This window comes from Monodelphis domestica, chromosome 4 (assembly GCF_027887165.1).
Source record: "Monodelphis domestica isolate mMonDom1 chromosome 4, mMonDom1.pri, whole genome shotgun sequence".
Taxonomy (NCBI): domain Eukaryota; kingdom Metazoa; phylum Chordata; class Mammalia; order Didelphimorphia; family Didelphidae; genus Monodelphis; species Monodelphis domestica.
The window spans coordinates 358,703,480-358,718,539 of NC_077230.1; the positions used below are offsets into that span (position 1 = coordinate 358,703,480).

The window sequence follows — 15,060 nt, forward strand, 5'->3', positions numbered from 1 at the left end:
ACCAAAGGAATGCTCAGCTCTTTAGTCTTGACTTTTATAATCCTTTTCCCATGTCAATTCCTGTTTCTCTGGTTTCTACTTCCTTTCACTGTGGGCTGTTCTATCATATCTCAGGAAACAATCACAGCCTCCCAATTTGCCTGGCACTATGCAGGGGGGCAGTGCTTGTGATCTTTGCGGGTATGAACTTTTTCTAGTAAAAGGTTCTCACTAAGTGTGAAAGGATGGTATTATAAGAAAATAAGCAAATTATGTAATCAAAACTCATCCTGTTTTACCAAGATGCAATTGCAAATAGATTTAATGGAGAAAAGTTTTAAAGAAAATCTGGTAAATGGAAATGTCAATGGTTGTGCTTTGGTGAATATAACCATGATTGGAGATACAAATATTGAAGGGAATGATGTTAAGGCTAAGACACCAGGAAAACTAGAAAAGGGAAATGAGGAATTAAACAAATATCCTGCTAATTTGTCCCATTGAGGGACATTCCATTTATTTCTAATATGGGGTGTTACTTCTGAAAACCCATAAGCAATTTGCAGTGGCAGAACTGGATGCGATAAAACCAGATTTTTTGATGAGCCTGCAAAAGTGATCAGGGAATTTAAATGAGTAATCAGACTCTATGATCCAGACTATGCAGATTTTTTTCTCCTAATGGAGGAATTGTTAACAAAGTGGGAGGGGAATAATTTTATTGAGGGGATTAGAAACCTTCCTCCACTAACCCCATGCCTGGAACATTATGAAGAAATAGATTTGAAATCAGTCCAGAATTATACAACCTTAAAGCAGGCAAGGAGAGCAATTCTTGAGGTTATAACAAGAGATACTCCAATTTCTGAATTGATTAAGTTAAAATAGACAAAGGGAGTTCAAATTCTCTTTCACAAAAGAAATGCAGAAAAGCAGAAGTAAAAAATACAACTTTTTTCAGACCATAATCTGGTAAAAATTATAATTAACAAGGGTCCATGGAAAGGAAAATTTTAAATTAATTGGAAATGAAATAATCTAATTCTTCAAAACTGATGGGTCACAACAGAAATCATAGAAAAAATTACAGATTTCATTAAAGGGAATGACAATCAGGAGAAAATATATCAAAACCTATGGAATATAGCCTAAGCAGTACTCAGGAGAAAATCTATATCTCTGAGTGCCTATAGCAACAAAATTGAGAGGGAGAAGATCAATGAATTGAACTTGCAATTTAAAAAATTAGAAAAAGAACAAATTAAAAATCCACTGACAAACACTAAATTGGAAATCCTAAAAATTAAAGTAGAAATTAGTCAAATTGAAAGTAAAAGAACTATTGAACTAATAAATAAGACTAGCACCTGGTACTTTGAAAAAACAAATAAAATAGACATAGTACTGGTTAATCTAATAAAAAAGAAGAGAATCAAATCAACAATATCAAAGATGAAAAGGATAATTCTATATGTAATAAAGAGAAAATGAAGGTAATTATTAAGAACTATATTGTCCAGTTATATGGCAATAAATATGAGAATCTATAAGTTGCCTAGATTAACAAAATAGGAAATAGAATACTTAACCCCATCTATGACAAAGAAATTAAACATGCCATCAAGGAACTTCATAATAAAAAATCCCCAGGGCCAGATGAATTCACAAGTGAATTCTATAAAACATTAAAGAATAACTAATCCTAATACTTTGCAAATTATTTGACAAAATAAGCAAAGAAGGAGTCTTACCAAATTTCTTTTATGACACAATTATGATATTGACTCCAAAGCCAGGTAGACCAAAAACAGAGAAAGAAAACTACAAACAAATCTCCTTAATGAACAAAGATAAAATAATATTAAATAAAATACTAGCAAAAAGAGTAAATAAAGTTATCAAAAGGATTATCCACTCTAACCAGGTAGGATTTATACCAGGAATGCAAGCATGGCTTAATATTAGGAAAACCATCCACATAATTTACCTTATAAATAACCAAACCAATAGAAATCACATGATTATCCCAAAGGATGCAGAAAAAGCCTTTGACAAAATACAACACTAATTCCTATAGAAAACACTAGAAAGCAAAGGAATAGAAGGGCCTTTCCTCAAAATAATAAACAATATATATTTTAAACCATCAGCAAGTATCATCTGTAATGGGGACATTAGAAGCCTTCCAAATAAATCAGGAGTGAAACAAGGATGCCCATTAATACCTCTATTTTTTAATATTGTACGAGTAATGCTAGCAATAGCAATTCATGAAGAAAAAGAAATTGAAGGGATCAGAGTAGGCAATGAGGAGTAGGCAACTATCACCTCGTAGATGATATGATGCTATACTTAGAGAATCCTAGAAAATCAAGTAAAAGACTAGTGGAAATAATTAACAACTTTAGCAAAGTTGCAGGATACAAGATAAACCTACATAAATCATCAGTATTTCCATATATTTCCAACACAACTTAGCCACAGGAGTTAGAAAGAGAAACTCCATTTAAAATAACTCTACACAATATAAAATATTTAGGAATTTATCTACCAAGACAAACATGGGAATTATATGAACACAATTATAAAATGTTTTTCACAAAATTAAAACTAAATTTAAATAACTGGAAAAACATTAATTGCTCATGTGTAGGGCTAGCTAGCATAATAAAAATGACAATGCTAACCAAATTAATCTACTTATTCAGTACCATACCTAGCAAACCACCAAAAAACTTTTTTATAGAATTAGAAAAAATTATAACAAAGTTGATCTGGAAGAATAAGAGATTGAGAATATCCAGGGAAATAATGAAAATAATTGAAAGATGGAGGCCTAGCAGTACCAGATCTTAAACTATACTATAAAATAATGGTCATTAAAACAATATGTTACTGTCTAAGAGACAGAAGGGTAGATTAATTAAATAGGCTAGGGGTAAGTACCTCAATTAGTTAGTGTTCGATGAACCCAAAGATCCCAGTTTTGGGGGAAATTGATAAAAACTGCTGGGAAAATTGGAAAACAGTATTGGGAAAATTAGGTTTAGATCAACATCTTACACCCAATGGGTAAATTACTTAAATATAGAGTAAAATTATAAATAAATTAGGTGAACATAGAATAGTATATCTTCCAGATCTATGGGAAAGGTAGGAATTTAAGACCAAGTAGGAGATGGAGAACATTACAAAATGTACAATGAATAGCTTTGATTATATCAAAATAAAAAGGTTTTGTAGAAACAAAACTTATGGAATAAAAATTAGAAGGAAAGCAGCAAACTGGGAGAACATCTTTATAACAAAACTCTCTGACAAATGTTTAATCTCCCAAATATATAATAAACTAAGTCAATTGTACAAAAAATCAAGCCATTCCCCAGTTGATAATTGGGATAAGGACATGAACAGGAAGTTTTCAGATAAAGAAATCAAAACTATTAATAAGCACATGAAAACATGTTCTAAATCTCTCATAATTAGAGGAATGAAAATCAAAACAACTCTGAGGTACCAACTCACATCTAGCAGATTGACTAATATGACAGTAAAGGAAATAATAAAAGTTGGAGGGGGTGTGGCAAAACTGGGACAATAATACACTGCTTGTGGAGTTGTGAATTGATGCAACCATTCTGGAATGCAATTTGGAACTATGCCCAAAGGTCTTTAAAAGATGGCCTACCCTTTGATACAGTCATATCACTGCTGGATTTGTACCCCAAAGATATAAAGAGGAAAATGCTTGTACCAGCATATTCACAACTGAGCTCTTTGTGGTAAAAAAATTGGAAAATGAGGGGGTGTCCATTGATTGGGAAATGGATGAACAATTTCTGGTATCTGATGGTGATGGAATACTATTTTACTGAAAGGAATAATGAACTGGAGGAACTCCATGTGAACTGGAAAAACCACCAGGAATTGATGCAGAGTAAAAGGAGCAGAACCAGGATAACACTGTATACAGAGACTAATACATTATGGCACAACAAATGTAATAGATTTTTAATGCAATAACCCAGGACAATCCAGAGAAATTCATGAGAAAGAATGCAATCGACATCCAGAGAAAGAACTGTGGGAGCAGAAAAGCAGAAGAAAAACATATGATCAATCATGTAGTTTGATAGGGATATGATAAGGGTTTTGATGGTAAAAGATCACTCTACTGCAAATATGAATAACAGGGAAATAGGTTTTGAACAATGATACTGGTAAAACCCAGTGGAACTGTTTGTTAGCTTTGGGAGTGGGGAGGAAGTGAGTGAGGGGATCATGAACCATGTAACTATGGAAAAATATTCTAAATAAAATAAATAAATATCAAAATATAAAAGTATTTTTAAAATGCTACCCATAGTCAAAGAACCATTGAAATTTGACTCCTGTGATAGAGAAAGAACATTTTGTAGCAAACCGAGTGGTGCATAAGTCAGAGTGATTAACAGGAGCATGTGACTGAGTCACATGGCGGTCTAAGACTGGAAATCTGGGGAAAGATTCTAAAGTCCCAATGATCTGGGTACCTCTATCCTGGAAGGACCTTGATTGGAAAGGCTTGGAAAAAAACAGGTTTCTGCTTCTCCTGATAACAATTGAAGAGAGAAACCTTTTGATCTGGCTCCTGGCAGCTTGAGTAAGGAAGATTGAAGACACACTTCACCTATGGATCTGTTTGGACAGTTATCAACTGAAGATCCCAGCCCATTTGATTGGACTCCATTTGTGAGACTTGGATTTTGGGGAAAATCACTGCTTTGCTTAATAAGATAGTTTCAGATAGATTTATAGAAATTAGAGTGTAAGATAACTTGTAGAAATTCTCCTAACCCCTGTTCCTTTCTCCCCTACCCAACCGATGAATCTGAATTTTTATGTTTCCCTTTTGTTCATTCCTCACCAAATTCCTATGATATAACTTCAAATCAAAGAACAGCAACTTTTACTTTATTTTCTTCATGAGTTTTTTTATGTGATGTGTTTTCTGTCATGGCATGGGGAATATGGAAATATGTATAGCATGAAAATATTGCTATAACCTTTATCATACTATTAACCTCCTCCAGGAGTGAGGGGAGAAAAGAATCTGAATTGCAAAATGTCAGAAAACAATTGTCAAAAACTGTTTCTTCATTTAATTGATAAAAAATTAAAGTTAAAGAAATCAGGGAAATGTTGAGCTCTCCAAAAAATTGGAGAATAACTGAACAATTTATGGTATATCATTGTGATGGAATGCTTTTGTGGTATGACAAGAGGAATAGTTTCAGCAAAAATATGCGAACTTTTACATAAACTGATGCAAAATGTAGTGAGCAGAACCAGTGGAATATTTTACAGAATAACAGCAATGATGATAAGCTGTGAATGTCTTAACTAATGTAATCAGTATAATGATCCAAGATAATATCAAAGGACTCTTGATGAAAAATGTTTTCCACCTCCAAAGAGGGAACTGATGAAATGAAATGTGAGTGCAGCCTGAAGTGTATTTTTAATTTATTTTTCTTGTAAAATGGTTAAAATGGAAATGTATTTTACTTTAATTCAAATATATACTGGGTATCATATGGCTTGCCTTCTCAAAGGATGAGCGACAGATAGGAGGGGAAAAGAGAATTTGGAATTCAAAATAGAAAAGAAATGAAAAATTTAATTGGAGATCCTAAATGGAGAAGATACTGACTAATAGATGAGATGCTGGAATATAATGAGAGTTTTGACTTACTGTCAACTCCCAGAATAATGGCTCATATTTTTTTATAACCTATTCATATTTGTGCTTTTTTTCTAGAATAATCTCAGCAGGGCATTAAGGTTATGCAATGAAAAGAGTCCTAGAATTGGATTCAGGAACTTGAATTCTAATTTGACCTCAGATTCTTATTAGTTATTTGAACCTGGGTAAGTCATTTAACTTCTATTTGCCTCAATTTCCTCATCCCTAAAATTAGGAGAACAAGCACCTACTTCCCAGAGCTGTGAGAATCAAATGAGATAACAATTTTAAAGTGCTTTGGCACAGTTCCTGTAACATATTAGTTGCAATATAAATGTTAGCTATTAGGGCTGACCCCATTTTGTACATAAAGAAAATTAGGTTTAGAAAGGTCACCTGATTTATTCACGATCACATAATGAGTAATGTTCAGAACCTAATTTAAACCAATTATTTTTACTCCAAGACTATTATTCATTTCACTGCACAATTTACTGGGAATCAGGAAATTTCCTTTGGAGGGCAAATGATGGAATAATATTGAATCTATTTGGATTCTTCTTGGGGGAAAATGGCACTGAGCTTCTATTGTCTCTACTCTGGGTTGTGAGACAAATATTTAGGTAATAACATGGAGTCCTCTCTCTTTGAAAGGGAACATGAAGGCACTTTGAAATTTTAAGAATATGGAAATGGTTACATCCAGAGTCTAGATTGGCAAGAAACAGCTTGCAATCAATGAGAGGGAACTTCATAAATGTATAGTCCCTTTCATATTATCTAGAGATTAAGGCAAGTTCAAGGAAGTGACTCAAATGCTTTTTCTTAAACTTCAATATTCTCTGAATTTTCTTCTGTTTGTGTCCCCTATGTCCCAAAGAACTCTAGAAAGCTTCCAGCTGACACTGGTTCCTTATTTGACTGATCTCATTACTCTTAAGCATTTGCTCATGGCAAATTTTCATTGAGCAGTAGTAATAGTGGGTAATTATTTACACCTGGGACAAATATTCATTTCACATGAGAAAGTCTTGATTCCTCTGGCAGGCTGTCATGTCTTCTTTAGGTGATATGATAATCACATCCCTGGGAAAGATGAGCTCAGATAATCTTGTTCCTATAACTAGCACCATAATCATGCTGTACTTAAATACACATGTGTGTTTGAGCAGGCAGACACGTATACTTTGAATGCTACCAGTCCATACTCTCTCTGGCACAGAAACTGTCTTGGTGAGTAGATTTTTATGTGCAATCCCAGAAGTCAGAACTTGTGGAGAAAAAAAAATTCTTTCAGGATACAGAACCTGACCCAGCCCTTATTTGCTGGGGATATGGAAAGGATCCTGGGGAAAATTATGGATAGGATGTGGAATTTTTGCTCAACATCCTGGGATATGAAGGTGGGAAAATTAGGAGTGACATCTTCCTAGTGAAATCACTTTTATTTTCTTCTCAAAATCATGCTTCTATCCAAGATCAGATCATGTCTCTTTACCCTGCCTACTTGGAGATGCTCTTTCTCCTCTCTACTGTGAACCCCATCTAACATCTTTTCTTTCACATCCTCTGAATTCTACCATGATCTTATGTATCCTCTTACCTCTTTTTACTCCTTCCCATGATTCAGACTTTGTATTTCCCTAAGCTGACTCCCGTCAGAGTGTGATTGAAGGTGAGGGAGCATTTAGGATTGAGTTCCTGATCATATGCACAAAGAAGCACCAAAAATCCCAGGTTATTACATTCTGTCTCTCACTAATCCTACTACTATTGCTTACATAGGAAGTTTCATTTTTGAGACTAAGCACAATCCATGAAATGAGATCTATGTATTTAATCCAGGGCTGTGCAAAAGGAATCTTGAGCTGGCTCACAAAATGCAATTATTTAATTTTCAACACGAACATTTATACCATGGAAATTGGTAAATGTTTCATATCTTGATTTGTGATTGTGTTTATTAAGAACTAGACTTAAGAAAGTGATGAGAAAATTGTTAATAATGCTGATTAAATTTGTAAAAATGTCATGTAAATATTTTTAGAGTTAGTTATTTAAACATTTTTAAGCATACCCTTTTCTGCTTCTGTTATTGAGGGTGGTGGCGAAGGTTAATTCATACAGAATTCTAATAACAATATTAGAGTTTGGAGATAATCCTGGGAATTGTTTAACCTAGCTTCTAATCCAAGGTTATTGAAATGCTTCATTGTGACTCCAATGCTATTTCTACTTCATAGAACTTGAGTGATAGACCTGTGACATTCTGACAGAGAGAGAGAGAGAGAGACAGAGAGAGAGAGAGAGAGAGAGAGAGAGAGAGAGAGAGAGAGACAGAGACAGAGAGAGACAGAGACAGAGAGACAGAGAGACAGAGAGAACATATTTGCAAATGTATTGGACCAGGTACTGAGATTATAGAATAAAGCTCCCCCTCTGTATTGTCTGACCCAAGACAAATTTATAGTGGAAATTACTAGCAATGCATTAATTGCCTGATCATCTATTTTTGTCTGTTTATTTTCTCTTCTCTCAATCATTGTTCCTTACCTTTAAGAAATATTAAAAGGAATCTCAGAAGCCATCTTATTCGACACATTTGCAAGAATCCTCTTTCTAAGAAAGTTGTAGAGTAAATATATTTGGTAAATGTACTTAATTTGGCTTCAGTCTCACTCCTCATAAGAAATGGGAAACCTTCAAAGTCAATTCATATCCACATTACATTGTTTACATTATATGGAAGCAAATGAGCTCAGGAACCAATGTTTGCTCATTATAAAGATGCCAGCTATTTGGACAAGAATTCACTGTTCAACAAAATTATTGGGAAAACAAAAAAATTGTCTGACAAAAGCTAGATATAGATCAACATTGTATGCCAATAATCAAGATCATCTCCAAATGAGTTTAAGATAGAGCTATAAAAGGTGACATCATAATGAGAGAAGTATGGAAGAAATTAGTTGTCAGATAAATGGATAGAGGAAGAATTTATGAAGAGAAAGAGAAAGACTCAAACATGTAAAATAGATCATTTAAATTACATAAAACTAAAAAGTAAAGTTTGCACAAGTAAAAAAATCTAAATAAAGTTAGAAGAGAAGCAAGAAATTTGAAAAAAATTATCTCTGAAGCAAATTTATCTGATAAATATCTCATTTTAAGATATACAAAGCACTCAGTATAATTTATAATAATAAAAATCATTCCCTAATTGATAAATGGTCAAAGGATAAGACTAGGCAGGGTTTTGTATAATTTTTATGTATTATATCTAAAAAGAATTTTAACATTCTTTTTAAAAAATTATGAGTTCCAAATTCTCTCCTTCCTTCTATAATTCCCAAGATTTTATATATCTACATATATAACAAAATATATTATTTGTATTTATGTATTTTATGTAACATAGATAGATTATATATTTGTAATAATTAAAATATCTTAAAATATTTGTCATACTGTGGAAAAAAATCCATGTAAAAGGAGGAAAATAAGTTAAATGTAGTATACTTCAATCTACATGGAAACTCCATTAGTTCTTTTTCTGGAGGTGGATTGCATTTTTCATTATAAATCCTTTAGAATTCCCTTGAATCATTATATTGCTGAAAATACAGGAGTCATTCATGATTGATCATCATATAATATTGTTTTTACTATGTATGATGTTGTCCTGGTTCTGCTTACTTCCCTTTGCATCAAAAGTTTATGTAAGTCTTTCCATTTGTCATTTGTGGAATAACTTATACTCAGATAAATTTGGCTAGGTGCTCTCTATATATTTGAAAAATAAGGCCTCTATCAGTGATACTTGCTGTAAATTTTTTTATAGTTTTCTGCATTCTACTTAATTTTAGTTACATTGGTTTTGTTTGTGCAAAACTTTTTTAATTTAATATAATGAAAATTATCCATTTTATATCTCAATGTTTTCTATCTCTTGTTTAGTCATAATTCTTTTCTTAGCCATAGATTTGACAGATGAACTTTTCCATGCTCCCTAATTTGCTTATGGTATCATCCTTTATGTATAAATTATTCACTCATTTTGACATTATCTTGATAAGTGCTGTGAGATGTTTGATACCTAGTGTGACATATGAGATACTTAGTTTCTTCCAGTTTTCCCAGAAGTTTTTGTCAAATAATGTTATTCCCTGAAACGTTTAGATCTTTGGGTTAATCAAAAACTAGATTTTCATAATCATTTAATATTGTGTGTTGATTTCCTAACATATTCCATGGATCCCCACTCTATTTCTTAGTCAGTACCAGGTACTCTGATGATTACCACTTAATAATACAGTTTGAGATCTGGAACTTTCCTTCACATTTTTTCCATTAATTTACTCAATATTTTTTACCTTGTTACTTATACATGAATTTTGATGTGGTTTTGGTTCTAACTTTATGAAAAATTTTTTGGTAGTTAGATAGGTATGGCATATAAAAAGTAAATTAAGTAGAATTGCCATTTTATTATATTGACTCAACTTACTCCTGAGCGATCGACCATAGGAATCTATGTATTTCTGACTCCAGACCTATGACACCTAGCTGACCCAGTGCTAAGTTTAGGGACAAAGATTAAAAAAAAAAAACTTGCGAAAAAAGCTTTGGATTTTGTAATTTTTGAGAATAATGTAAAAAATGTCTATTTTGTTTAAAGAAATAGAATTTCATTGCAATCAATTATTTTAGTGGAGAGTAACATTTGCATAATATCTATTTCATTTAAAAATAATTGATGTTACCATATTTTGCTACAAACAACTCATTTGATATACTCTGTTCTCTGTATACAATTGGGAATTAATTATTTAGAGTATTAATACATCTTATCCCAATTTTGATTTTTTTTCCCAACTGAAAAAAGTTGACACCTTTATTCACTTGTGTAACCAATTAACCTGGGGATGGGAAGTATCTACCTAAAAGGAATGTTGTAACCTATGTTTTCTTGTATATGATTAGATTCTAAATAGTATCTAATCCTTCTAATAGATTATAATTAGTGTGGAAATTTTTGAGGAAGCAGAAATATCGTACAATCCTTTATGTCAAATGTAAATGATTCTAATGGCATAACCTTAAATTCTCTGAACTTTAATTCTGAACTCTGGTTAAACATTAAATTCTCTGAACTTTTAAGGGAACTTGGAAGAAAGAAAACCAAACAGAGCCCATTTCAGAACAGCCCTGAAAATAAGATCTCTTTCAGAAGATTTTTGTAAAGACCAAATGACTACATGGAAGACCTGAAATCCAAGATGAAATTTGCTAATTAAATAGATACAGGAATCAGGTTACTAAAAAGAAGAAGATGATATTATTTGATATGGATAAGTATTATTGTCTATTTTGCCTTTTTGTTTCATTGTATTTATATACTAAGTTCACTCAGTTATCTTTGTGTCATGTGAATTTCTGCTCTAAAATTAGTCCATGGCTTTCGTTGTTCTTTCTATGACTTGTATGGCTTGTACTATTGATAGTATTATCAATCATGTTATTCTCACATTGACCAGTCAGGGAAAAATTTTAAAAGGTCTTCCATTGACAAAAAGGAGAAAATTGACATAATCAAATGATTCTGATGCCATTTCACAATTGATTCTATTTTGTATGGCTCCCAATGTTTTATAAAATTGTCCATGCCATGTTTCTTTGACACTGAATTTAGCTCATAAATTCAGCTGGCTTGAAACTGATTGTTCAGAAATCCAGTTCTACCATTAATCACCAAATGCCATAAAATCTTCTTTCACCTTCCTTGGGAGTGGGATGGAAGAAAATTATAAGCATTGTGGTAATTCTATCGTTGGTTATGCTGTTTCCCTACTTGTGCTTATATTGTTATTTTGCATTCTATTTCCAATGTAACTCATTGTTGAGCATCTCTATCCCTCCAGGGTAGCAAAGCTGCTCCGATACCCCCCAGGGAACCCTTTTGAAGACACTATAGGAAAGACTATATAACTAGGTCATAAGGTGTGTATTATAAGGTAAGAACAAGAACCTGAAAACATGACCTATGGCTTTATGGTTATTATAAAGAGTAAAAGAGTTCCCATCCAAAAATCTAGCTATAACTGCCCATAGATCCATGGACCATAGATTAAGGCACCAAGTATTTTTTTCTATATGAAATCTAGCATGACCTTAGTATGGTATGGAGAGCTACCACTGTTCCACTGGCACCCAGGATGAGTGGCCTCATGAGTAAGTCATCCCACAAAGAAAATGCATGTACAAACATGCTGTTGTAGACTAAAGCTATTTCTTCAGGATCTCAGTATCCTCTCAGAGGTGAAAGCAGAATGATCCACATCTTTAAATCATTAATACATCTGTAATCACCAGTGAAGATATTCTCAATATGTAACTGACAGTGGATAGGATGTTGGACTTGGCGTTAATAAGACCATAGCTCAAATTTTGCCCCAAATTCTTACTAGCTGAGTGGCCTGTAACATGTCATTTAAACTCTAATCAGCTTCACTTTCCTCTTCTGTGAAAAACAATAATAATAGAACTTTACCTCCCAGGATTGTTGTGAAGATCAAATGAGGTAAGATTTTTAAAGCACTTTGGAAACTTCAAAATGTCATATAAATGCTCCTGGTAATAGTTATTATTTGGTTAGGTAGAAATGAAAGACACATGGTAATTTTATATGGCATTAAGACTAATTACTCTTTCTAAGAAACATACTTAATCTCTTGTGTTTCTTTCCAGATCATTCTACTTTGGATTGTTATATATTTCCCAAACATCACCACAATGGTTACTATTGACATGGCATTTATGATTATCTTCATCATTCAGACTGGAGTTGGGGGCCTTGGAAACTCTCTCCTCCTGGGCCATTACATCTTTACGTATCTCAATGGACACAGGCTGAAGCCTATAGATTTGCTCATCAGTCACTTAGCCTTTGTCAATACTGCAGTCCTCTTCTTCAAAGGGATCCCCCAAGCAATGGCTGCTTTTGGGGTCAGCAATTTCCTGGATGATACTGGATGTAAACTTGTCATTTACCTTCACAGAGTGGCCAGAAGTCTTTCTCTATTTACCACCTCCTTCCTGAGTGGCTTCCAAGTCATCACCATCAATTCTAGGAGCGCCACATGTGTAAATTTCAAAGCTAGAATGCCAAAGTTCATTGTCCCCTCCTGTTTCTTGTTCTGGGCATTCAGTCTACTAACCCATGGCACTATCCTTCTTTATATTAGAGGTCCGAGGGATTCTAGAAATTCCACCAAGAGAAATGTATATATTTATTGTTCTTCATTTTATACTTCCGGTAATATATCAGTATTTACAGTCATAACTTCCCTTCTTGACATGGTACATGTGGGAATCATGGTCTGGACCAGTGGCTTCATGGTGCTTATCTTGTACAGACACCACCAGCAAACCCATTACATTCATCAGAACAATTTCACACCTGGGGGTGCTCCTGAGACCAGAGCTATCCAAACCATACTTCTGTTGGTCAGTATGTTTGTCTTTTTTTACATGATAAACTCTGTCATGTCAGGGTATATGAACTTTTTTAAGCCAAGCCCCTGGTTTGTGCATACCTCTGCCTTCCTGGCTGCTTGTTACTCAGCTTGTAGCCCCTTTGTCTTTATCATGAGTGATTCCCAAGTTCTCAGGTACTGTGTAACTTTCTGGCAGAGAATAAAAGCTCCTATCTTAACACTGGCCTTGGGATAAAAGGTCCATCCCCAAACTATCTATGCAGGATTTGTCATAAGGAAGGGGGTCTCTGGGAGATCATTAATCTATGGTATAGCAATATTATTTACTCAAAGGCTTAACCTCACTTTCCCAAATAAAAGGACAAGTGAACTTCCATTGGTGAGGAATTCTTCAGAATTCTAGTTGTATGGAATATCTATTTTATTATATATTAAAGTTGGGAAGTAAAGATTAGGATAAGTTTTCCTAACTCTAATTCTGTTTACTCACACCTCCCAATCTAAGTTCATCACAAGATGAATGCATTGCATCTTCTGGCTCCCTTTCAACTCCTTCTGCTGACTTGATGTTACCCAAAATCTAACTAAAACAATCTAACCATTTTTCTCAATTATTCTCTCAAGTTGTCTTCAAGGATTTGGAAAAGAGTGGCTCAGGATGACTGGTTCACTCAGCAGGGTTTTGACCTTGGATTAGACCCAAAGGTCCAAACTAACTTAAGATAAATTTCCCAGGCATGTTGGCACACACTCACAGATAGAAAATCTTTCCCAAAGTTGCTCTCAAGTCAACCAGGAACCTCAGGGAATAGTTGAAGGGTTTCCTTTTGTCAAGTAATGGATTGAGGTAAGAAAACCTTTCAGAAGCAGCTCTTCCTTCCTTAGCTTGGACAGGACTAGGACCAAGGATATTTTCTTATCATCATTCAGTGGATCATCTTGTTCATGTACATCTACTTCACTTCAGATTATTTCGTCCTATGAATGTGAGTTCACAGATCAGCTTGCTCCAAACCCTTTTTTAAATGGACTTGTATTTGTTTAGTTTTACTTCATTTGTGTGGACTAACAAGACGAAAGGAAAATTGGCTTTATTTGGCACAGAATCTCTCCCTCACCTCTTCCACAGATTTCAGAAATGTTAATGACTTCCTTGGAACAGGAGAATGTTTCTGTTACAAGGGTCCAGCTTTATGGGAAGAGGCCAGAATTAGACAGTGAGAATTAACTTTCATGCTCAATGACAAGTCAGTAATCCAGGGCATGGATATATAGTTTGAGTACATATTTCCAGGCCAAAAAGTGGTAATGCCTGGGTCACAGAAATATTTACTACAAAAGCAGACAAATACATGAGTATTTACACACTGAGAAGGGAATTCATGGACAAGGATCCTGAAAACCAATCTCATTTATAGAAAAGTGGATGGAGGATAGAGAACTATGTAATATTCCAGGATCAAATCAAGTTATATCAATAAGAGGAAGATAGGGGCCAGCTGGGTGTCTCAGTGGATTGAGAGCCAGGCCTAGAGATGGGAGGTTCAAATCTGGCCTCAGACACTTCCCAGTTGTGTGACTGTGGACAAGTCACTTAACTCCCATTGCCTAGCCTTTACCACTGTTCTGCCTTGGAAACAATACAAAGTATTGATCCTAAGATGGAAGGTAAGGGTTTAAAAAATAAGAGAAAGGTAATCCTGGTGATCAAAAAAGGATAAGAGCCTCCAGGGGTGCAGGAAAGGAGGGGAGAAAAATTAAAAAAAGAAATGGGGGAAGAAAATTGGTCTTATTGGATCTTTAGAGGGATTTCCACTCTAGATTGATAAATCAAATAATCTAATGAATTAGGAAATATGG

The 15,060-nt window shown here is 34.0% G+C and overlaps 1 protein-coding gene across 1 annotated transcript; it reads left to right on the forward strand.

Moving 5' to 3' along the window:
• The first annotated feature begins 12,496 nt into the window (after positions 1 to 12,496).
• On the forward strand, positions 12,497 to 13,435 carry monDomV1R1251 (vomeronasal 1 receptor monDomV1R1251). Its single transcript, NM_001166829.1, is given in 1 exon segment — positions 12,497 to 13,435. A coding segment is annotated over 1 exon segment (939 nt).
• Positions 13,436 to 15,060: the final 1,625 nt, after the last annotated feature.